A 24,078-nucleotide genomic window follows, 5' to 3' on the forward strand; every position below is an offset into this window, starting at 1 on the left:
AGCATCTGTTGAGGTCGATTCCCAAGCCCTCGGTAAAGGACTGGAGCCAATCTCCTATAGGGATGTCTCTCTCCGAGTCACTTCTGACCCCGGAAGCCCTTCTGGTTGCTAGGCTTGAAAGGCTTCCTGGGCTGCTGATATTGCCTGGCTCGATTTCCATAACCTCCTCTGTCAGTCCTAAAGGTACCCTGGTTGTATCCCCCTTGTGCATACGACCTTGGGTTCTGGGGGTTCGCCAAGGCAGAGTCCTGACGAAATGGCTGTTGGCAAGCAAAGGGCGCCTGGCGCCTGTCAGTGTCTGGCGGATTTTGGCATCACCTTTCGCTTGTCCTTATCCTCCACGAAGACCTTGTCGAGCGAACCTCCAAATAGTTGGCTTCCCTGGAAGGGTGCGGACGCTGAACGCCACTTGGACTTGGCGTCCCCTTGCCAAGTCCTCAACCACAGCAGGCGTCTAGAAGAGAGGGTTGTCGGTAACTTGCTTTGCCTTTCTGAGAAGGACATCAAAACAGCCGGTCTAAAAAGAGATATGGATACTGGCTGCTCTGAGGGGGGATTCGCGATCACTATCGATCTCTCCCTCATCTATCAGGGAGTCCTGCAGCGATGGTGGCGGAACAGGTACTGACCAGAGGCCCCTCTTTGGGGGTCTGGCAGAAACGGTCTTCTGTTGCCTGCTAACGGACAAGCAGTATTTTACTTATCATGTCCTGCAACATTGGTGGCATGGTCTGCCAAACATCATTAGAACGGAGACCTGCTGCCGAAGGTGTAAACGTGGCAGATGGCAGGTGAGCCCCAGAACAGGTTTCCGATGGTTAGAACCATGGTTGAGGTAGGTGGGCCTGCTAAATCTGGTCTAGAGGGCATCTCAGTAGGCTGATAAGGTGCTGCCTGTCTGTCTGGTGACAGCTCTGCACTATGTACCGATGCCACTGAAAAGAAGACAATTATTAACAGTCATTAATTTTTTATTTAACACATTTGAAATCTGAATAACATTGGAGAAGAAAACTCTAGTCCAGTGATGGGCAACCTTTTGAGCTTGGTGTGTCCAAATTCGCCAAAAAACCGAGCATAACTCGGGTTGTGTGTCACCTTGAGAAACCTCCCCCCATAATTTTGTGATATTTATAGTTTAAATAACAAATATGAATAATTATTTAACTTACCTGCTTAGTGACTTCTTTGTTCATCTGTCAGTTGGTTTCTTTTGTTGGTCTTGCTGTTATTTAACTTGTGTGGGGTGCCGTGAACTAAGATAAGTGAGGGGGAGAGGGAATTCTTCCAGGAATGGCGAACCTGTGGCAGTCCAGTTGCCACAGGTTCGCCATCACTGATTTAGTGACTTTTTTGTTGCTGAATTTCATTGGCTAAATCTTCAATTGAAGGTTGGTATTTTGTACACTTCAAGCCCAAGCAAGCGCTACTACGTTCATCTGTCAATCTGTTTCTTTTGTTGGTTTTGATATTATTTAATGCTGAGAATAAGGTCTCACAAAAGTACGTAGAGGGAAAAATAGTAAGTAAAGCCATTGCTGTATTTTTCAGGGTGCTAAAAGTGTCTGGTAACCAATTCCAGGCACTCCAAATTTCCTCTTCATAGTGGCACTCCTCTTGATTCTCAAGCTTTGACCTCAAGTCAACAAACTGTCGGAAAGAGGATCTTACCGGCAGAGTGCTCAGCCTGTTAAAACTGAAGTAAGGCTTTCCGGAGGTCGATGGATATTAAAGCACAAGCATTCATTTTAAAATGAATTAAACTTTTATTAGAAAAAGTAGAAAAAGATAAGTTTAGCCGGAGAGGCTTAACTATGCGTCTTACATCTTTAATAGAGAAAGAACAGAATGGCTGCTAATAGCTTCTCTTCCTGCAAGCGGGGGGAAGTGAGCAAAGCAGGGTTACATCATAGAGAGGGAGGAGCTACATTAACAAACAGAGTTAACCATTTAACTATAGGATGTTTCTTAATGTCTTTGGAGGCTGTCAATCCACAGCGTGACACAAACACCTGACCCCAGATGCTGTCCTGAAATTCCGCAAGTTGCATCTCCAAATCATCAATTTGTATCCATTGGAAACCTTTTAATTTCAAACTACTGTAGACTACTACATCAGGATACTTAATTATTTTCATGGTCTGTTCTAGGCTTCTAAATTGATTAAATCTATCACTGAACTGGTCAAGTAAGGAGTCTAAAACATGCTGGTACTTTATATGCAAGGGTTCCATTTCATTTTGTACAGCTGCACTGGCCTTCTCAAAATACTTTGTTACTCGAGGAAAATACTTATAAGTTTTAGTTTCTACATCTCGCTTGAAAATTTTAAGTTTACAGTACTTTCAAAAGCTTTTATGTATCCAAACATAATGTCAATACTTTTGCCAAAACCTTGTAGCTTTAAGTTCAGTCCATTAATATGAACAGAGAGATCTGTAAAAAACATCCGGGTGTTGACCCACTTATAATCATAGAGCTGAGGAAAGTTTCCCAGATCCTTATCCTCAAGAAATACCTTAATTTCTTCAAAGCACTCCACAAAGCGGTCAAGAACTTTGTCTCGGCTCAGCCATCTTACATTATTGTACATCAGCAGTCCACTGTAGGTGGAATCAACCTCCAGTAAAAGTGCAGAAAATTCTCGCTTGTGAAGGGGGCAAGCGTCGCCAATCGTCGCCAATGTAATAGATGCAAATACACGGTTCCAATTAGGTAAAACATGGGCCAATACTCCGCCCACGCCGTACGGTGAAGCATCGCAGGTGAGCCTGAGTGGAAGGGTTGAGCTATACTGAATGACAACACTGTTTGAAGACAGGAGATTTTTGACAGCTTGGAACGCTTCTTGTTCCCTGTGTCCCCATGTCCACACTGCCCCCTTGTGGAGGAGGCGATGAAGCGGCTCAGCTGCAGAAGCCTTTTGACGCAAGAAAACTGAATAGAAATTTAAAAGTCCCAAAAAGGCTTGTAGCTCAGCTTTGCAAGTGGGGGCAGGGGCATCTTTGATGGCCTTCACTTTATCGTCCGTGGGGTGAATACCCTGCGAATCTATGCGGAACCCCAAAAATTCAATAGAGGAAGTTTCCCATACACATTTCTCAGGCTTTAAGCGCAATCCCTTATCACGTAACCGGGACAGGACTTGTCTAATGCGATTATGAAGTTGGTCAGGGGTGTCCCCACAAATCAATATGTCGTCGAAATAAGGGACCACCCCCTTGAGACCCATGAGAAGTCTTTCCATTAATCGTTGAAAGATACCTGGAGCCACACTGACCCCAAACTGTAAACGAGTACATTTGAATGCCCCTCGGTGAGTGACAATTGTCTGAGCCATTGCTGTGGCATCATCTACGGTTAACTGCTGATATGCCTGGGCCAGGGCCAGGCGTGCAAAGAGGGACCCCGAGCCCAGGGTGTGCAGCAGCTGTTGGACAACGGGTATGGGGTAGGAATTATGTTGCAAAGCTTTGTTCAATGTAGATTTATAGTCTGCACACACTCTGAGTGTGCCATCTGGCTTCAATGGTGTCACTATAGGAGTCTCCCAGAGTGCGTGTTCAACTGGCACTAGGATGCCTTGATGTTGCAGCTTTTGCAGTTGTGCATCCAACTTCTCAAGTAATGGAAGTGGCACCCTTCGCGGCTTTAGCCGAAGGGGGGGGACATTAGGATCCAAAGAAAAAGAAATAGGGGGTCCTTTGTAGGTGCCCAAACCCTCCTGAAACACCTCAGGAAACTCGCAGACAAAATTAGGCACCCCATGTGTTCTTTGTGCAGTAATCTTGTGGAGGCCAGTGACAGCTAAGCCTAATGGAGCCATCCACTCTAATCCCAACAATGAGTGATTTGCCCCTTCAACAACTAACAATGGAAGAATGACATGTACATTTTTAAAAGTGACTGGCACATTGGTTCTGCCTAATACCCGAATAGGGTGTCCCTGAAAGTCATTTATAGAAATGTCCAGAGGCTGCAAGGAGTCCCGAGATAGGGCTGGCACATAAAGGTGCAACTTGTGCCAAGGCATTAATGTATATTTGGAGCCAGTGTCAAGCTCCATGGGACATGGCTTGTGATTAAGTAGGATGGGGACAATAATTTTATTAATGGGGGAGAAACAAGAGCCAGAGTTTGGGCAGTAAATGTTACCTCGAGGGTTCCATGGACGCCGGTTCCCTCTGCCTTGCAGTCTCGGGGGCCGAGAAAAGCGCTGGGAAGAAAATGTAGGCAGGAGATCTTGAGAGCCCGAGAAGTCATCAAACGGGTCTTTTTTGTAACAACTGACATTAAGTCGTTTATATCAGTGAATCCTGCTTTGGCACATAAAGCCTCCTGATGGATAATACGATGAAAAGGCACAATCGGGTGTCCAATAGCTTCTGTAAACAATTTAACAAATCCGACTTTCCCCCCCACCATGTTTGGTGCCCCATCTGTCGTCACTGACACAACTTTAGAGATATCAATGCTTAGGTTTCAGAGATCTCAGCAGTTTGAGCCGTCTTGATCACTGTTTGTAGGAATGGCTCATCTTCTGTGAGGAGTTTGTTTCGTACGGCTGCATTTTTCATGCTGAATATCAAGGCATCGATGAGCCGGGCTTCAGGGTTGTCAAACTTGCATTTTGACAAGGCGGTGCGAAGACGGGTCACGTATTGGTTGATAGATTCGGTGTCGAGCTGGCTCATTCGGGAGAATTGGTGCCGGAATACGATGGCCGGTTTGGTGGGCTTGAAATGGGCGGCGAGCTTGGACTTCAAGGCGTCCCAAGTCACGGAGTTTGCCGGCAATGGGTCTGTCAGTGTCTGGGCAAGATCGTAGATTTCGGAGCCGCAGTAATTGAGGAAGATGGCTCTCTTTCTGTCGCTGTCAGTGTCTTTCATTCCCGCAGCTTCCAGGGAGATGTCGAATTTTGCTATGTAGTTGTCCCAGGTGGACTTTTCTGGGTCGAAGAAGTCAGGAGCTCTTCCGACAGGCAGGTTGTCCATGGTGGGAGATCGTAGGTTCGACCGTCCGACGTCGCCAGTGAAAAGTCTGAAGCAGTTGGTTCCAAAGAATTTTCTTTATTCGTTCAGCTCTTAGTGGAAAGTGACTTCAGCTAGGAATGCGACTGGTTTTACACAGAGCCAGACGCTCCTTTTATACTCTTTAACTTCCCGCCGAAACCCAACTGTCAAAGTCTCAACCAATCAGAGACGCTCAACACAGATTCAACTATTTACATTGCTTCAATGCATATTTAACACACAGATTGTTTGCATAACAACCTTACATATTTCGCTTCCTGATGTACTTGTTGGCACTGATACTAACTTTATCAACTCTTCTCTCATTGTGAGACCATCAGAATATCGACCAATAATGGCCAACTGAGCATGTGATGTGACATCAGTAGTTTCATCAAGAGAGATCGAAAAATATTTACAATTACTTATGTCTCTCTTTAATTGATGTTGTACGTTTGTGTTCAGTCTCATTATTCGGTCTTTTATGATATTTCTACTGAGTGGTAACTCAGATATTCTCTTACTAATTGCATCTTTATTCTGCATATCGTGAAATAGAACTGGTGCACATCTTAAGAGAGTTTCTTTAATAAATTCTCCCTCACTGAGTGCTTTTCCATGCTGAGCTATGGAGTGAGCAATGCTCAGACTTGCAGATGTTAAATTTGTAGAGCTTTTTACAAATTTAAGGATGGCATTAGATTGGCTCTTATGAAGGTGTAGCTGCTTGGAAATATATTCCTTCCTTTCATCCTCACTTTTTTTCAAGAGCTGGGAATGATTAGTTTCAAAATGTCTATTTATATTCCACGTTCTGCTTACTACCGTTTCACTACATAGAACACAAAATGATCTGCCATTTTTTTCTATAATGCCATACATCTCAGTCCATGTCTCTTGAAAGGGTCGGCTACTGCTACTACCACTTCCTTTACTTAACCTTGGTTTTTTATTTTTTGGCTTCTCCATCAGAGGGGCAGTGACAGAAGATTTATAGATAGCCCTGCAGGCAACTAGGGGTTAACTGTCTTTTAGGAAAGGGCAGAGTTAATAAGCAGAAATAGGGGTTAATAAGGGTGCGCAACAGTAATAGTGGTGAAATGGAGTCTGTACTATGCTGCAAGATGGCGTTCCTTATGTAAATTAATGGCAGGAAACGGCACCCATAGCACAGGCCTCTTCCAGCCTCCCCTCACTTATCTCAGTAATGACCTCCAGACAGCGATCACAGGGCCTCCAGACAGCGATCACAGGGCCTCCAGACAGCGATAACAGGGCCTCAGATATGCGTTCCCCGCGGCGTTCCGCTGCTCCCTGCTGCGCCAGCCGGAGGTTCGGCCTACCGGAAGTCCCAGGCCTAGACGCTGTGCCGGAGCTCTGCTGTTCTGGCCTACAGACCTCTGGCACAGAGTCACTCTCTCTACAGTCTACACTACAGCAATTTTTTTACCCTCGGCTACTGCACCTGGTCGTGTAGGAGCTGAGGATGAAACGTAACTCTCCGAAAGCGGCTGCATCAGCATGCCGGTGGCCGCGTGTCACTGAAAATGGCTACGCATGTCAGTGCTGACACGCGTGTCATAGATTCGCCATCACTGCTCTAGTCCCTACACTACGACTGAGTTTTTAAGACTGAGCTATTGGGGGTAGCTAGGGGGCGGAGCTAATTATTATTCTAATCTAACTCAGTCCCTAACCAATCAGGCTGAAGTATCACCCCCATGTTGTACTCTCCGCAGCAGTGCATTGGAGAAGGTGTGTGTTTAAGATGGTAATTGGACTCTATGGGTAAAAAGCCAGGTTCTTAATTGAATGTAATGGTTCTTTTAATGTACTAATTGGATTCATATTCTGTTTTTTGTACTTGCTGTGAGCTGCCCCAAATCCTTGGAGAGGATCATTTAAATCCAATTAAATAAATAAATAAATACAGCGTTCCCTCGATTTTCGCGGGTTCGAACTTCGCGGAGTGTCTATATCACGGTTTTTCAAAAATATTAATTAAAAAATACTTCGCAGCTTTCCCCCCCTATACTAGTTTTTCCCGTCCGATGACGTCAATATGTCCTTACCAAACTTTCGTCTGCCTTTAAAAAACATTTTTTTAAAATAAACTTTAATAAATAAACATGATGAGTAATAATCTAAATGGTTGCTAAGGGAATGGGAAATTGTAATTTAGGGGTTGAAAGTGTTAAGGGAAGGCTTGTGATACTGTTCATAGCCAAAAATAGTGTATTTACTTCCACATCTCTACTTCGCGGAAATTCGACTTTCGCGGGCGGTCTCGGAACGCATCCCCCGCGAAAATCGAGGGAACACTGTAGATTGAAGTTAGTTTCATCTCAAAGTAGATGGACTTCTTCGTTAAACTGACCAAAGGTGCTTATTTGTTCAATAGCTTGGACTTGACTCTCAATAGTAAACATGAAGTTCTTGAGCTCATCCAAAATATTATTGAAGGTATCCTGGTTGGTCATCAACAGACACACTGTAGCAACTGCTTGGCTGCTTCTCAGGGGTATCTTTCACTGGTGATGCCCTTGAGGAGAGTGAAGGCGGCAGATGCAGTTGGCTTTGTTGAGCCGTCTCATTTGGTACTTCTTGGTTGTCACTGCCCAATTCTACTCGCAAATCTTCCTTTGGAGGCATTGCACTTTCCATTGGCCCCGGCCCCATCACCTGCAGCAACGCCGCTCGCCACCCTTCCACCACCGAGAGATCCGACCTACCGAAGTACCCGCATCTTAAAAAGTGGCTGGGGTTGAGAATCACTGACCTACATGCAGGGATGGACTTTCAAAGATCATTTTCTGTTGGTTGTTTCTGAAATGAGTTACTTATTTTTAAAGATTGCGAAAGTTGCCCATCTTTGTTTTAAGAGAGATTTATTCTAACCTGAAGCCATTTTGTTTTTAGAATTTAACTTGGTAACATTGTCACAGCTATTAAAGTCTTGCAATGATTTACAGTGGAATGTGTATTGTCTTAAATATCTTGTGAAACTAGTCCTAAACCAGAGGTTTGACAACAGCAGGCCCGCATAAAGGCACACTGAACAAAATAAAGTACCATTTGCTTCAACCAGTGCTTCTCAAACAGTGGGGCGCCCCTCCTGGGGGGGTAGGGGGCAGAGTGAGTGGGTGGGGGGAGAGCATTTGACCCCAGGGTATGTGCGTGGTTCCTCTCAATTGATTCCCCTAACCCAGGAGTAGGCAAAGTTGGCTCTTCTGTGACATGTGGACTTCAACTCCAAGAATTCCAGAGCTAGCATGATTTGGCTCAGGAATTCTTAGAGTTGAAGTCCACAAGTCATAGAAGAGCCAACTTTGCCTACCCCTGCCCTAACCTAACCGAAAACAGGTTCCACTGAGTTCTGTAGGACTTACTCCCAGGTAAGTGCGTAGTGCACCCTGCCCCAGCCTTGCAGCTTATAATAATAATAAATATTCATACTAAAATTCCTTTGGGGGTCCAGATCGGAGAGTTGGGGGGGGGGCGCATGAATTTGTTTATTTCTTTCTAGTGGAGGCGTAATAGAAAATATTTAATTAGCACTGGCTTAAACCAAGTGGCCCAGCAGGCACTCTGACATACTAAAAATCATATCTCAAAATCCCATCAACCGATTAATAGCACCTTACTGACAGCTTGGAAAGAAGGTATCTCAGACCAGCTTTTCTCAATGTCAGTAGACTTCAACCTCTAGCACATTGGGTGGGGATTTTGGGAAGTTTGAAAAAAAAAGTCAGCTTAATCTATGCATAGACTTATGGGAGCTGGTTCTTCAATTCTCCTGGCCTCCTGCCATTTATAGCTTTTTAAATAAAGGAGCAGTTATGCCCAGAAACCAACTGGCAGCCATAAGGTGAAGCCCATGCCAGCAAACCCCTCTGGACAAGAGCTGCTTTTGTCACTCATAAGGCTATTTTACAAGCACCCTGCTCTCGAGAGTTCTCCAAGTGTTTTTACAGGGTTCTGCCAGGCACAGTAAGATGAGATGTCAAGAATTAGCAGCCATTGACCTACGCTCATATTGTGCTTTGCACTTACACATAATTGAAGAAAGTGGCAGAGCCCAATTTTGTTAGGAAAGACTTAGGAAAATGTGGAGTGTTCTTAAAAACACATTGGGTTATAAACACCTCTTATGCCCAATTAATATTTTCAAAACATTTTCATACCATAGATCTTACACATTCTCCTTTTTGGAACAATGAAATGGACACTTTTAAAAGAAACACCCCAGACAGCTTAAATTTTTAACTAAAGATTTATTATTATTACTTCTATACAATTGTGAAGTACATATTTGTTCTTTTGGCATTGGTAGGCCATCTGCTAATCTTTCTAAAATGGTTCCTTCCGGGTGTAGGAAATAAAATAGAAACCTTCGCTGAGTTTAAAAACAAAACAGGACCTTCGCCGAGTTTAAAAATAAAACAGGATAAAAGAGTTAAAATTACTTTTGGTGGAGGTACGGAGGGTATAAAATTTGAATTGCAGACTTTCAAGGATTATTAACCCGGACAAGTTACAGTTAGTTTTAGTCAATGAATTAACCTACTTTACTCAACTGCAATGTTGCACAGATATGGCAAACTACACCTGTACATAAAAGATGAAATTTACACAAAGAGGCTCAAAGTATGAAAGACCTGTGCAGGCTTCCCTTCGAATCAGATCTTCATTCAACAATAAGCGCACATGGCCAACCCAAACATATCTAACTCCAGCACCACAGTCACACTGACAACCTTGCAATGTCTGTAAATAAATACAGTATGTGGTTACAAACCACACAATATGAATGGGGGGGGGGGGGGGGAACCTGAAAGCAGCTGTGATTTCTCTTGCAACACTCAGTAGAAAAATGGTTCTCTTCTGAAAGAAAAATGCTCAGAAAAAGACAGCTGAATAGCTCAAAAGATATCCTACCATTAGTCAATAAAACAACATCCTATATCATTTTTACTGATTCGTATAATTCCTGCCCAGTCCCAGTAGGAGCGTTAGGTCAAATGTCCACCTTGTTCCTCTCTGTAAGGGGAGTGTACTAGCATCTTACTGCAAAATCAAAGCCAGAACAAAGTTTTCTTCCTAATGTACCTACACTTCAAATACATCTTCAGTAATGGATGTAGTCTAAATCAACCAACACTCATCAGGAAGGAAAAAGAATATTAATTTCAGGAGGAAAGGGAAAGAAAGGATCCAGATTTATCAGACTTTTTAAAAGGCATTTGTGCTTAAAACTTACTATTAAAAGAACACTCGTTTCAATTAAAATAAACTCGGTTTTTCTTTAGCCACTGAGGTGCTAAAGACTGGAGTACAAATAAAATATGATGGTTATTTTTTAAAAAAAGACTACAGAATAAAAAGCCAAGACAGGCAGAGTTTGTGATACATCTTACAACATCAACAAAATACATAGAAAACAAGGGGGAATTTTTTTTTTGCTATCGCATAGGACAGGTTTCTGCCAAATGTTAAATAAGATCCTGTGGAAGTGAACCAGGATGCCAACTTCTAGCACAATGGAAATTATGTATTTTGAATCTAAAGATGCTGAATGAATTCATTGTGACGTCCACATAATGAACTCGCCCTGTAATAGCTGATTCTTGAGTCAGTATCAAAACATTTTCCTAAAAATTAAAATCACAGATGAGAGATAATCATCAGCAAGGACATTAGCCTCTCCAGTTTAGACTACAGAAACTGTTCAAGATGAGTGATCTGTTGCATGGTTAAGTAGACTTATCTGGCATAACGGTCAAAATTCACTACCTGGGATGTATTAGCAAAATACAGTACATGCAAGGTTTTTTTCCTTAAAAAAAAATCTGAAAATGAGTTAGCATCAAGACTGAAAACATTTTCATAGCAAGCTTGAGTGAATAAAGAATGAACATCTTGGAAATAAAAGGGAGAGATAACCTACACTAGTTCAATTTGTCTCTGTAGGTACCTTAACAGGAAACAGTCGAGGGCCTCTTTCACTGGCTACAGACAACTTTTGAGTTTACATCATTACAAATTTCCTCTATGTTACAGATTTATTATCACTTCAAGTAGATTCTGTCTGCGCTGAGTCATTAAAAGTGTCAGATCTTAGCATTTAAGTGGGTTTCTAGAGTACTAAGCTGGATCCAGCACGGGAAGCTCGAGTTGGTTAGTAACCAGTTGGATTCCACTGGGTTCTTCACGTCGACTTCTGTCGGTAGTGAAGGGTCAAGTCACCCCCACTTTTCCATATGAAATGCTTAACGGTTCGAAGGTCCATATTTGGATCCAAAACCTGCCATATAAAATAATAATTCGTAGGGTTAGTAAAATTAGGCACCTCCATTCACCAATGGTGGACTTGCCCCAAAGCTAAGCATTTCTGGAAAACAATACAAAGATGGATAAGGGAAATACAGTGGTACCTCTACTTATGAACTTAATGGGTTCCGTGACCAGGTTTGTAAGTAGAAGCGTTCGTAAATAGAAGCAATTTTCCCCATAGAAATCAGTGTAAAAGCGAATAATGCGTGCAATCCCAAAATCCACCCCTTTTGCCTTATTGCTGAGGTTGAGAAACACTTGATTGATCCTCCTCCCGGTTGGGAACGATGGGTGTCAGTATCCTAAAAGTCAGCTCCTAAAAGTCCCCCAAAACTTTTCTTTTAAACGTAAACTTTTGGCAGCATCCCGGCCGATTCCTCGCTGCGGGGAGCCAAGGTAGCCCCTTCTGTTAAGGGTGGGCAAAAGACGGCCGGGGCCTCTTTGGCTCTCGCTCGCCTGCATTTCGGGAAGCCACGTTGCTCGTCCGTGGGTCCCTCCGAGCGGGCAGGGAGAGCCTGGCTTGTCCGCCCGCTTTCGGCCAAGGAGAGTTGGAAAGCCGGTCATATGCCAGCTGGCGGAAGACGCCGAAGCGGGGACGGAGAGCTCCACTGGCCCCACTGCCCCCGAGCGGCTGGGTTTCCAGAAGATACCAGGCATTCAAAGCCATACCCACCCACTTAGTGGCTGAAGTAACCTACTGAGGAACAGGATCGAGGAGGGGCCTTGCCATTAAATGCAGAGTTTCTCAACCTTGGCCAGTTAAAGTTGTGTGAATCTCAGCATTGATTTAATGGAGTATTTTTTTATTCTCTGGGTCCGGGGTGAACCCAGAGGTGGCTTCTTGCTGGTTCGGGCTGGCTCTATAGAACCGGTAGTGCAGTGGTTCTCAACCTGGGGGTCGGGACCCCTTTGGGGGCTGAACGATCGTTTTACAAGGGTCGCCTAAGACTATGGGAAAAGCAAATTTCCCATGGTTGTTAGGAACTAAAGCTTCTATTCTGGAGCCTTGTTATGCAAAAATAATGTTCTGTGCATGCGCAAAGCTTCCTGCGCATGCACAGACTAGTTTAACCCAGGAATAATGGGGGGGGGGGGGGCATGTGTGTGAGGGAAGCAAGCGCATACAAAATGCATACTTACGACTTGACCCCAAACCAGTAGGGAAAGTCAGTAGAGCTCACCCCGGGTGAACTCTTTGGAAGCAGCTGTTGAATTAGCACTCAAAATTCCTGAATATAATTATACTTTTGTAGGTAAGATAAGATGCACTGGTATATAAGATGTACCAAGATTTTAAAGAGGGAGGTAAGGGTTCCAGAAGTACTCTGCAAACCTCCCAAACTCTCGGCATGGCCCATTTTTTTTTGCAAAAATGGGTGTTTTTGCCTTCCCAAGCCCCCAGGAGCAATCTGCAGACTCCCCAGACCCTCTGCGAAAAAAGGCCCTGTTTTTTTGTGAAAATGGGATGTGGAGGGCGGGGCTTGGGAGGCCACAAATGGCTGTATTTGGTGTATAAGGTGCACGGTATGTAATTGATAAAATGACAGTTGTACAGGACAATTTTTGACCATTTACACCAATGTTTCCCGATTTTGGGAGTTGGGGGCCATACATCTTCAACAGTTCAAGGCTGGGAAACACCGATTTAGACTTTTCCTACTTGCATCCCATCCCTTCTCCTTCTATGAGGAGAGCTCAGGGTTGCCTACCTGGTCTTGACACAGGAGTTCAATCTTCTCTTCAGCTAAGACGGCAGAGTCCTCCTCTTTTTCTTGTTCCCCTGTTTTGTCATTATTGGAAGAGCTTGTCGTCTGGGATTCGTTGTCGAGGTTTATTATTTTTTCATAAACGTGCTCCATCACCTTCCTAACTTGCAACATGTCACTGGCTGAGAGCCGATCCCTAGGGAGAAAGTGGAAATTGGTATTGAGTTAGACGAATTGGTTTTCTGTATTCTAGGAAACCTTTTTTATTCTCTGCTGAATACTTACTTCTTTAATGTTTTTGCCCCGGAAGAAGAATGAGGTTGGAGGTAGAAAGGAATTTTATTAAATTTTGGCATGTTTTTCTGCAAAATTAAAATAAAATTAGGAATCAGGTCCATGTTCTTTCATTCTTATAAGTATTTGTGTAGTTCATATACAGGTAGTCATCGACTTACAACAGTTCGCTCAGTGATTCACTTAACAAAACTGTGGCAAGAAAGAATCTAAAAATGGGGGCAAAACTCCCTTAACAAATGTCTCCCTTAACAACAGAAATTTTGGGCTCAATTGTGGTCGTAAGTCGAGGATTACCTGTGTAATGGGATTCAGAACATAGCCGATACGTACAGAACATGCTCACAGTCCTTAACTTGCAACTGGACACTTAGTGACCATTCAAAGAGATGATGGGCCTTTGGACTACTTATAGTCTGGATTCAAAGTTCCAATGTTTGTGAGTATGGTCGCACAATCAAACTTTACACTACAAACAGTTTCAAGTCCTGTGCAGCATCCCATATCCACGTGACTGCATTGTACAAGGGTTTTACTGAAAATCAGTACCTCTGGCCCATAGCAAAACCTTTAGTTCATTTAACCACAGACTTGCTTAAGTCAGACTGATCACATGACCAAGATGGGTTTTTTAATTGTCATGGCTTATGACCAATGAGCAGGCTCCATTACAGTTGTAAATCAAGGACTATCTACATCTGATACAGATTTAGCTAGCTACTAAATTTCAGTTTAGACTCAAGAACTGAGGCCGATGTTATTGGAGTAATATAAGATGTTAAAATGAATAATTAATATGACTATAAGACCTTCCTATAAACTAACAATTAAAATGTTCACTTTTTATTGGGCATTTAGAAATGATAGGTATGGGGGGGGGGTGATGTGCAAAGATATTAAGTGTTCTGTCTGGGTCACTCCAGAAGCCAATACCAACCCAAAAAGAGAAGCCAGACACACTGGTAAAAGGCAAAGGCAGTTTTATAAAATTCAAGAAAAACACAGGTAACAGAAAATGTCCTTACAAACAGGAAAATGCTGTATCTTCAGATATATTCACGAAGGCCAAAAGTCCATGCAGCAATACAGAATTCTTGCTGCCAAGCCAAGGCTGAAAATAGCAGACCTATACCTCCCACGGATCTTCCAAAGCTGCTGGGCCACAAGCCAGGAACAGAGACGCCGAGAAACAAGACAGGATAATGCCACGCCAAGCTGATAACACTCCACATGGCTTAAAAGGCTTGCCTGCCTTTTAAACCCTGCTGATGAGTACCACACCCAAACCCAGCTGTTTCTACTTCAATGGTGGAAATATCTCTTTAACTGCTCCTTTCGTTGCTCTGAACGTCGCTGTCTCATGTCAATGACAGCTTGTGCGTCATCACCTAATGACTCCAAGCTACTGGCTGGGGAGAGCCCCCCCCCCCCCCCCCCGGGGCTCTCATGCTGTTCTCCTTCATCCCATTCCTGATTTTCCTCTCCCCCATCCGACTGTTCAGCCCCCTCCTCTGCGCTGTCATCCTCCTCCGGGCATGGAGCCAGCAGAGACACAGCTGGTCCCTGAGCAGCCTCAGGCTGAATCACAACATTAAGGATGGGGAGAAAGCAATATGGCTCAAAATTAAAAGATATGAGAGATAATAACTGTCTTGGAAAGTTAAGTCATAGCAGTTATTTTGGTATAAAAATTGAAATTGATGGTAGACCCAGGAGACAAAACTAGGTTAAGAGGCAGCATTAGATTGGTGACATATACCTAGATTAAAGAGTTATATACAGTACATAGAAATGATATAAAAACAATGATTTTAGAAGAGGCACCACTAGTATAAAAGTTTGGAATATACTATCAATCTGTTAAATATGAGATGTGCTAGAATAAGAATAACTCAGGCAAAGGGAGAGTAAAAGGAAGTAGAAAGGAGAACGGAGAAGCGAAGGAGTGGAGAGAAATAGAAGGGGAAGGGAAGGTTTTCTATTCTGGTCATAGCACCTCTCTCAAATTCCAGGAATATTAAATATTCTTCCAGGGTTTTCAAGCATTTCTCTTGGATGGGCATGAGAAGAAGTTAAAATAATGTTTATTATTAATTTCTAATAATTATAATTTTTAACTTGGATGTGATTATCTCAGTATCCATTTATAGAACAGGGTGAAACAGTTTTAGACCTTTAACCACAGACCTGAGGTCATAGTCTACGGAGAGGGGCGGCATACAAATCTAATTAATCAATCAATCAATCAATCAATCAATCAATAGTGACCACAACAGTTTTCCAAAATGTTTGGAACATATTTTTACAAATGGACTGTTCCCTAGATTTTATAAAATTTATTAATTTGATCAATAAAGGAAAATTGTAACTATACAAAGTAAATTTAACAACAGTTCCTATTATTTTCATAGATTAACTAAATTGTATGAGCAGTCATTATGATGAAATTGGATGTCTATGGTTAAGGGTTAATACTCCTCAGTCATTTTAATCTCAGGGCGAATGCCTAATGGTAAGGATTTGTTGACTGAGATTTCAAAATTGACTACCTTGATTGAAGAAAAGAACATACGCGCACACACACACACACACACACACACACACACACACACACGTGGAGACTGCTTCTAAACCTGGTGCTTGAGGTGGAAAAGAATGAAACTCTGACTTTGGGCTTTACCAATTAGACTGAAATGGTTTGTTCATATTATTATGAAAAAAACAAAAAGTTGTGATTTGATGTTAATGCCTTATTGTAAGAGAGTCTGAGATTCCTCTTTTTCTTTTTTCTTATCTTTCTTCACATATCTTTTCTCTTTTCCTCCCCACTGCTTTTCTATTTACCTTGTTAATAATTATGCTAATGGCAAGGATTTGTAAAAAATATAGCTGCAAAGAGGCTACTGAAGATTATAATATTTATTCCAGCTTGGTTCTAATGGCTCCTGACACACACGGTAATTAACGGCCTCAGCAAGCAAGGTTTTCAGAAAGAAAATGAAGTTATTCCAGACCCTCCTAGTTTCTTGGCACACTTACGTCCACGGTGATATCAATGACCCATTGTGGCACAGTTTCATTAAGGAGCATGGATTCAGTTTCACCACCAGAATCTCGGCACAGCAACCTGTACGGAAAGAGTTTGGGAAAACGGTGTGAGATGCCACTGAAGGTTGAAAGGGAAAAAATTGTTAAATAACTGAATATGTAGGAAAACAGATTAGTGGGTCCTTCCCTGATATCCCAACCAACCTACACAATCACCGTGGGAGAAAAAGTGGTATAAAAGTCCCACTTGTGTGTATTGTGGAGAGAGAGGGAGAGAGAGGTGGGGAGGGAGGGAGAGGGAAGGGAAGAGAGGGAGGGAAGGAGGAGGAGGGTTGTAGGGAGAGTTCTTGACTTGCAGCCACTTTTGAGCCCAGAATTTATATTGCCAAGCGAGACATCTATTGAGCTTTGCCCTATTTAGTGACCTTGTTGCCACTGTTGTTAAGTGAATCTCTGCAGTGGTTAAATTAGTAACCCAGTTGTGAAGTCAACCTGTCTTCCCCACTGACACTGCTTGTCAGAAAGTTGCAAATACTGGGGGGAAAGCAACCAATTGCCAAGCATCTGAGCATTGATTCCATGTCACTGCGAATGGTGACTCAATGAATTTCGCTTAAGCCAAGAACTACCTGTAGGTTGTCTACTGAAGACAGGCCCTCTTCAAAGGCTTTAACTCTAGTGCACTGATGAAAAAGTATAGCCCAACATGACCGCCAACCCTCCCAACTTCCTTGCCACAATTTCAGTACCTAAACAAAGTCCGTCCTCCAGCCTCCCCAAAAATAACAGGTGTGTGTGGCGGCACTTGGAAGTACCCGTTTCCTTTTTGCAGCCTGTTCTCCTGTTCACCATTCACTGTGACCAGATGGGCAAATGAGAAGAAGACATGTTTTCATTAAGGACACACAATAACTGAGTTCAAGGCAAAAGCACGACCTGTTATTGGAATGAAATCTAGGTTTTATGTACAATCAAAATATTAAATCTAAGACAACTAGGAGACTGAAGGCTCAAACATATGAAGAATAACCGCAGGAACTGGAGAGGTCTACAGGGTATCTGGGGGGAAAGCATTTTGAAATTCCCTGATATTTCCCTGACATTTCCCTGTAACTTGCGATCTATTTGAGGCATGGTCATAGATGGCATCATACTAAATGGCTAAGCCGTGGAGAAATATCGGTAGCTGAGGAAGCAAATTGTTTCCACAGCTATGCTCATTTTTGCTTGACTCTGCCAGACAGCACGGTCCTTTCTGTTTTACATGACTTTTAAACATTTTAATATAGTTTGTGTTTTTTCCCTGATTTATTCTGTTTTTTTTTCACAAATTCCCTGATATTTCCCAAACTGCTGATTTCACTGATAATTCCTTGATTTCTCTGTTTTCTGGGTCTACTTTAATTAGCGATGATGGCAGAGTGTTAACCATCCCACTGCATCAAACTCCTTGGACATTTTTTTTAAAAAACCCAAGAGCATAACTTTACTGAAGATTCCATGTGGGTACAGAAGTAGAAAAGCCGGCTTTAACAATTTTGTGTGAAAACAGCATAGGCAAATTTATCCTTTCTCCCCCTGGACCTCTCCTTGTCCACTGTCCACCAATCATTTACACTCGTTGTTTTGGGAACAGTCTGTCTGCCTCAGATTCCCCAGCTGGTGATTTTAAGCCAAGGGTGTCAAACTGGCGGCCTGTGGGATGGATGCGTCATGCGCCGGCCACACCCATCCCAGCTCCACAAATGGAAAAAAGTCACAAAATGTCACGTGGCGGCAATGTGAAATCGTAAGTTTGACACCCATGCATTAAGGCGTTGGGTCTGTCTCAGGCTTCTTATTTTATGGAAATAAATGTAGCATGTATCATTCCAAGCCCCAATGTCTCTTTGGTCTTTGGGAAGGAGCTCCTCCTTTCTAGGACTCCACACTATTATCCATTTCATTTAAATAAGTAAATACTGTGGCTGTGATGGTGAACCTGTGGTACGCATCCGCGCTGTCACCAGCTGCTCTTCTGGCTGGTCTATGTGCATGCTGGAGCGCTGGAAACCCAAAGGCCTGCTGGCTGGCACCCATGCGCATCCAGCCAGTTGGTCTTTAGGATGTCAACGCTGCGCACACACATTCCAATTTGGGCATTTGAGATATCCCATCCTACTAAAAATTACGAGGATAATTATAGATAAATATAACCTGTGCTTATTCATATCTAATTTCTCCATTCAGTCATATCTACCAAAAGTCGGACATGACTGAATGGTAACATCACTATTAATAGAGAATAGAATAGAATAGCAATAGCATTTGGACTTTTACAGCCCTCTCTAAGCGGTTTACAGAATCTGCCTATTGCCCCCAACATTCTGGGTCCTCCTTTGACCCACCTCGGAAGGATGGGAGTCAACCTTGAGCCGGTGGTGAGATCTGAATTGGTGAACTACAGCTAGGAGCTAGGTGAAATAGCCTGAAGTGCTGCACTCTAACCACTGTGCCATCCTGGCTCATAGACTAGACTAGACTAGGCCAGAACAGGAATTTTTATTGGCCATGTGATTGGACACACAATGATTGGTATATATACTCACATCATGATCCCCTGTACCAGTGATGGCGAACCTTATGGCACGGGTGCCACAGGTGGCACACAGAGCCATATCTGAGGGCACTTGAGGCGTTGCCTGGTGTTAATTCCAGCTTGCATGTTCTTGCTGTTCAGCTGATTTTCGGCCTTCTTTTCAGCCATTTTCGTTCTCCCCAGGCTTCAGGAAGACTTCCTGAACCCTGGAGATGGCGAAAACAGCCCAACAGGCCTCCCAAAAATCTGGAGACTTCAATGAAGGCCGTGTGATTGTGTAAGAGATGCAGCATGGGGGTTGTTGTGCCTGCACGGGGAAAGGGCATTGCATTATGGGTGTGGGCACCCACAGGCACAGTATCGTGTGCGCACACACTCCTTTGGTACTCAAACCAATAAAGGTTTGCCATCACTGCCCTATATAAACAAAAGCTCTTTGGGGACCCTCCATAGTTAAAAGCAAGAATGAGTCCAGAGACCAAGAAGTTTAAGAACATTGCCTTAGATCAGGGGCCTCTGATTAGCCTGTTATGAACTGGTTCACCAAATGAGCAATGCTTTATCTGTACATGCGCGGATCTAGGTAGCATGCAAACCCATTCCCTCTTTCACCAGTCCGTCAGGGTCCCCAATCAGGGTGCTGCCTTAGATGATGATGATGATTATTATTATTTATTGGATTTGTATGCCGCCCCTCTCCGCAGATGCTGTCCCTTAGTGGTGCAAATTTTGAAAAAAGCCATCCAAGATACACATTTTACCTTCTATCTCAGGAATATGTATGTATGAAATTTATATACCACCCATCTTGCCCTCACTTTAGGAAGTACAGGCACTGATCCACAAGGGTTGTTCTATAAAATAATACACCAGTGCTTTCTGTAAACACAGGAAGGAGTTAACGAATGCCAACTTGAAATACAGGCCAGAAATGTGTCAGTCCTTCAAGGGGGAAAGGAAGAGGTTCTCACCATGATTCATCTCATTTTCTTCTTCATCCATGGGATTGATGTGGGTCCTAGGCCAGTATTCTAACAGAGCCTGCAGCAGAAGTCCCCCGAGATTCACTGTGAATTGCGATGCGAAGGAAATTAAAATGTGTAACTAATTATAAACAATTCATAGAAACATAGAAGAGTGACGGCAGAAAAAGACCTCATGGTCCATCTAGTCTGCCCTTATACTATTTCCTATATTTTATCTTAGGATGGATCTATGTTTATCCCAGGCATATTTAAATTCAGTTACTGTGGATTTACCAGCCACGTTTGCTGGAAGTTTGTTCCAAGGATCTACTACTCTTTCAGTGAAATAATATTTTCTCACGTTGTTTTTGATCTTTTCCCCAACTAACTTCAGATTGTGTCCTCTTCTTCTTGTGTTCACTTTTCTATTAAAAACACTTCCCTCCTGAACCTTATTTAACCCTTTAACATATTTAAATGTTTCAATCATGTCCCCCCTTTTCCTTCTGTGATTCGTGGTGATAGTACTGCTATTAGTCACAGATGCAGTGTTTGTTGAAGGGCGCAATCCACCCCAGCAATAGCAGCGTCTGGGATTTTTCAAAAGCAGACCTATTGTCCCCACAGAGTACAGGTAGTCCTTGATTTAAAATCACAATTAAGGGCAACATTTCTGTTGTTGAGACATTGATTAAGTGAGCTTTGCCCAGTATTATGAACCTTCTTGCTAGTGTTAAGTGAACCACTGCACTTGTTCAGCTAGTCAGAAGGTTGTTGACCCTCTTCCTGGTCCTGCCTTTTGCCAACAATGGGCAGGTGGGCTGCTTTCCTTCCGACCCCCACCACCACCAATTCTGATCCTGATTGCGGGAGAAGTTGTCCAAACCCACATGGGTGCTTGAAAGACCATCGTCTGTTACACCATCGTGTTGGAGGTGTTAATACCTCGTTAAAAAACCCTTTGTCCAACTGGCCTGGCTGGTAGCATCTCGTAAGGGCCCCTTTCCAGGGTTACAGGAGAAGACAGTTAACGGTTTTGAAGGCAGAAGAGGGCTCTACACCCCAATGGCAGATAAATCAGCAAAACCATCTTCTAGGAAACTCTGGCTGCAAACCTCCACTTGTGGCTATATCCATCATTGGAAAAGGATTCATTGGAAAAGGCTTGAGGCAAAATTTGGAGCTGGAGTCCCAGAAATAGTTTGTGAGTGCGTGCAGCCATGTTCTGATAATTCCTGCGATGTAGCAGGAACCAACTGTATTGGCCTTTGCCATTCCATTGGATTATTTCAGTGATGTGGAGAGAGGGGATCTGCTGCTTGGGTAACGGTCTATCCTCCATAGTACTAACCTACGCAGGCCTCATGCTCTGGAGAGGTTACTCCAGTGTTGCATATGGCATTTTAGGAACTCTTTCCAGAGCATTATACCATAGTCTTTTGAAACTGAATGATGCCAACGAATGAATGTATGTTAAATGACAGGGTCGTTAAACGAATCCAGCTACTGAAATATTCAGTTCCTTGACATTTCCAAGCCATCACAGGCATCTAAAGTAGTTTTGCCTTCTAAACATTAATTCTATCCTTATTTACAAATGTAAAAAGTTTAGAGGAGGCTTACAACAATGGCTAAAACCCTAAGTCTAGAAACTGAATTGTTTAAATGTTTGGAATATTGTTTCAGAACTATTTTTTAAAATCCATCAGATTTGTTCCAGTTCAGAGATTGAGTCCTTGAAAATTGAATGACTTGTGCATGCCAATTGATCAATTACAGTCTAATCAGCCAATTTGAACAAGTAGCCTAGATTCAGAAAAATGATATTAAGACAACACACTCACATTTTGGATCAGATCCCTCTTGACTGCTAAACCCAGCATCTTTGGCTGATACCCAAGCGGCAAAGCAGTCACTCTCATCTAAGGTGATAGTTAACATCTGCCAAAAAAATAAAAATAAAAAGGCCATTGGGTGGAACTGCTTTATCGGCATTCAAACACAGAAAAAACTCTGATAAGCACATGTGATTTGACAGCAATTATAAGCAAATAACAATGTAATTTCTTCATTACATTATACATCTGTTTTAACCTTAACCGAATACAGAATAAAAAAATGTGTTTATTGCTAGATTTCTCTATTAATTTTCACTAAAGTTCAAACAAATGTGCACCTCCATATAAATTAATATATACCAAAGAGAGAAAAATATTTCTTGAATTAAAATTGGCATTCAGGGTATGATATCGAATTGTATATAAGTGATTTTTCTTCTCCTGGTAATACGTGATATTGTAAAAAGACCCCTGGACTTTTTTAGATCTAGGAAATAAGGCAAATGAAAGGTGTTTTTTTTTTAAAAAAATCTATTTTACTTCATGCTCCACATACGCTCTGCTATATTGAGTTTTAAAAATTGCATATGCAGATATCAGGGGTCTAAGACAAAGTCATTACCTATACTGATTCCTATTCAGTCCACTCGTTGAGTTACTGAGCATTATTTTAAATGCTTTTGGCACACTGCTTGAATATAATATTGGAAGGGGAGCCATGACTATTGCCCCGAGTTCTATAGAAACTGGATAATATAATCGAACAGAAAGTCAGCATACCCCATGTTATCTGAAATGTTTACTATTATTAAAAATGTGCCTTACCCCAGTTTTTAAGTCTACTGTAAACCAGTTTGGAACATACACCGTTTTGAATCTTTCCTTAATTTCTTCTTCAAAGTCCATTTTTCCAAGGTCTTCTACTTTACATGCCTAAATATGAGAAAGCCAAACAAATCTTACAGATTACCATATAGGTAGTATCTAGCATAGTATAAATACATAGAAAAACATATGCTATAGTAATTTATATACTAATATAAAATATAAATTTGCTCCCATTGGAACAATTGACTCAAAGCTGGCTAATTTTCTATTTAATCCACCAAAATGTTTCACAAAACTGAAAGGAGCTCTTAGGACAGCTCACTGTAAATCAGAAGTGTTCAATTTCAGAAACTTTTAGATGGGTAGACTTCACCCATCTTAAAGGGTAAACATCCAAAATTCTCCAGCCAGCATTCTGTAAATAAAGAAAATGTCTTCCTAGGTATCTTTCTCAACACCCCCCCCCCCCCCCACACACACATACACACACAAAACACTGATATAGACAATGGCTGAATAAGTTGTTACACGTAGTGAAAAGTATTGGCCGCAAAAGCAACTGCGTGGTTACATTTTTTAAAAAAATAAGCATATAACAATGTCTTTCAGGCAAAGGAATCCTGTTTAGATCTGGAAATGGCTCTTAAAAAACAGAGTCAGAAATGACAAGTGGCAAGTTTGGTAATTTAAAACGAGTGCTATCCATTACACAGATATTGCCAACTAATTTATGTTCTAAAGAAGAGGTGGGGAATTGTGGCCTCTTTATGACCTGTAGACTTCAACACCCAGAATTCCTGAAGCAGGGTGCTCAGGAGTTGGAAATCCACAAGTCATAAAGGGCCTGTAGTTCCCCACCCCGTTTCTAAAGGATTAAAAGAGCAAGGAAAAAGGGAAGGAAGAGGTCGACAAATGCCCAAATCACTTACATTTAAACTACTAGTTCCACTGACCTTCAATACATCCCAAAATGCCACATTGTTGTTTGTATCTTTGGTTAGTATATGTCGTTTGTCGTTGAGAATGTGGCATTGAATGATACTCGCACCCCCTAGGAGAGAAGCCACAAAGCTGAATAAAGTAATGCGTGATCAACCCAGCTGATTAGTCCAACATCTGTTGGCGCTTCATGGGCCAGGTGTTCCCTGCCGAACTTGTGCCGCCACCTGATCAATATCAGCGGCCGGATGTACGCAGCCGCAACGCCACTGGGTGGTGGTTACCAGTGGGCGGGACAGCTGGATGAACATGGGGTGGGGTCCGGGGGTTTAAAAAGGTCCTGGGAGGCAGACGCGAGGCCCAGCCCCAACATCCCCGAGACCATGCCAATTTGACATTCAGAAAACATAGATAAAATATGGCGTTTTCCAGTAAGAAAAACTCGGAGTGTATATATTACATATTTTTTATCTTATATTCCCCTGTAATATTCTGATACCAGAGAAAGAAGGAATGGTGGGGTAGCTTCGAAAGGTT

At 42.5% G+C, this 24,078-nt stretch overlaps 1 protein-coding gene across 2 annotated transcripts in view; it reads right to left on the reverse strand.

Annotated features, from left to right (window-relative positions):
* Positions 1–9,269: 9,269 nt before the first annotated feature.
* WDR48 (WD repeat domain 48) overlaps positions 9,270–24,078 on the reverse strand; it is a 39,487-nt gene continuing 24,678 nt past the window's right edge. The window contains exons 11-19 of one of the 2 annotated variants that reach the window (XM_070728942.1): positions 23,556–23,653; positions 22,600–22,707; positions 21,781–21,877; positions 19,943–20,038; positions 17,143–17,248; positions 16,385–16,472; positions 13,337–13,413; positions 13,055–13,247; positions 9,270–11,316 (exon numbers count right to left, since the gene is read on the reverse strand). In XM_070728942.1, coding sequence (XP_070585043.1) covers positions 11,221–11,316; positions 13,055–13,247; positions 13,337–13,413; positions 16,385–16,472; positions 17,143–17,248; positions 19,943–20,038; positions 21,781–21,877; positions 22,600–22,707; positions 23,556–23,653 — 959 coding nt within the window. In that variant the 3' untranslated portion in view covers positions 9,270–11,220. Of the gene's footprint in view, positions 11,317–13,054; positions 13,248–13,336; positions 13,414–16,384; positions 16,473–17,142; positions 17,249–19,942; positions 20,039–21,780; positions 21,878–22,599; positions 22,708–23,531; positions 23,654–24,078 lie in introns of both variants that reach the window. The other variant, XM_070728940.1, reaches the window with a different exon arrangement.

Source organism: Erythrolamprus reginae, chromosome Z (genome assembly GCF_031021105.1).
Source record: "Erythrolamprus reginae isolate rEryReg1 chromosome Z, rEryReg1.hap1, whole genome shotgun sequence".
Lineage (NCBI taxonomy): Eukaryota > Metazoa > Chordata > Lepidosauria > Squamata > Dipsadidae > Erythrolamprus > Erythrolamprus reginae.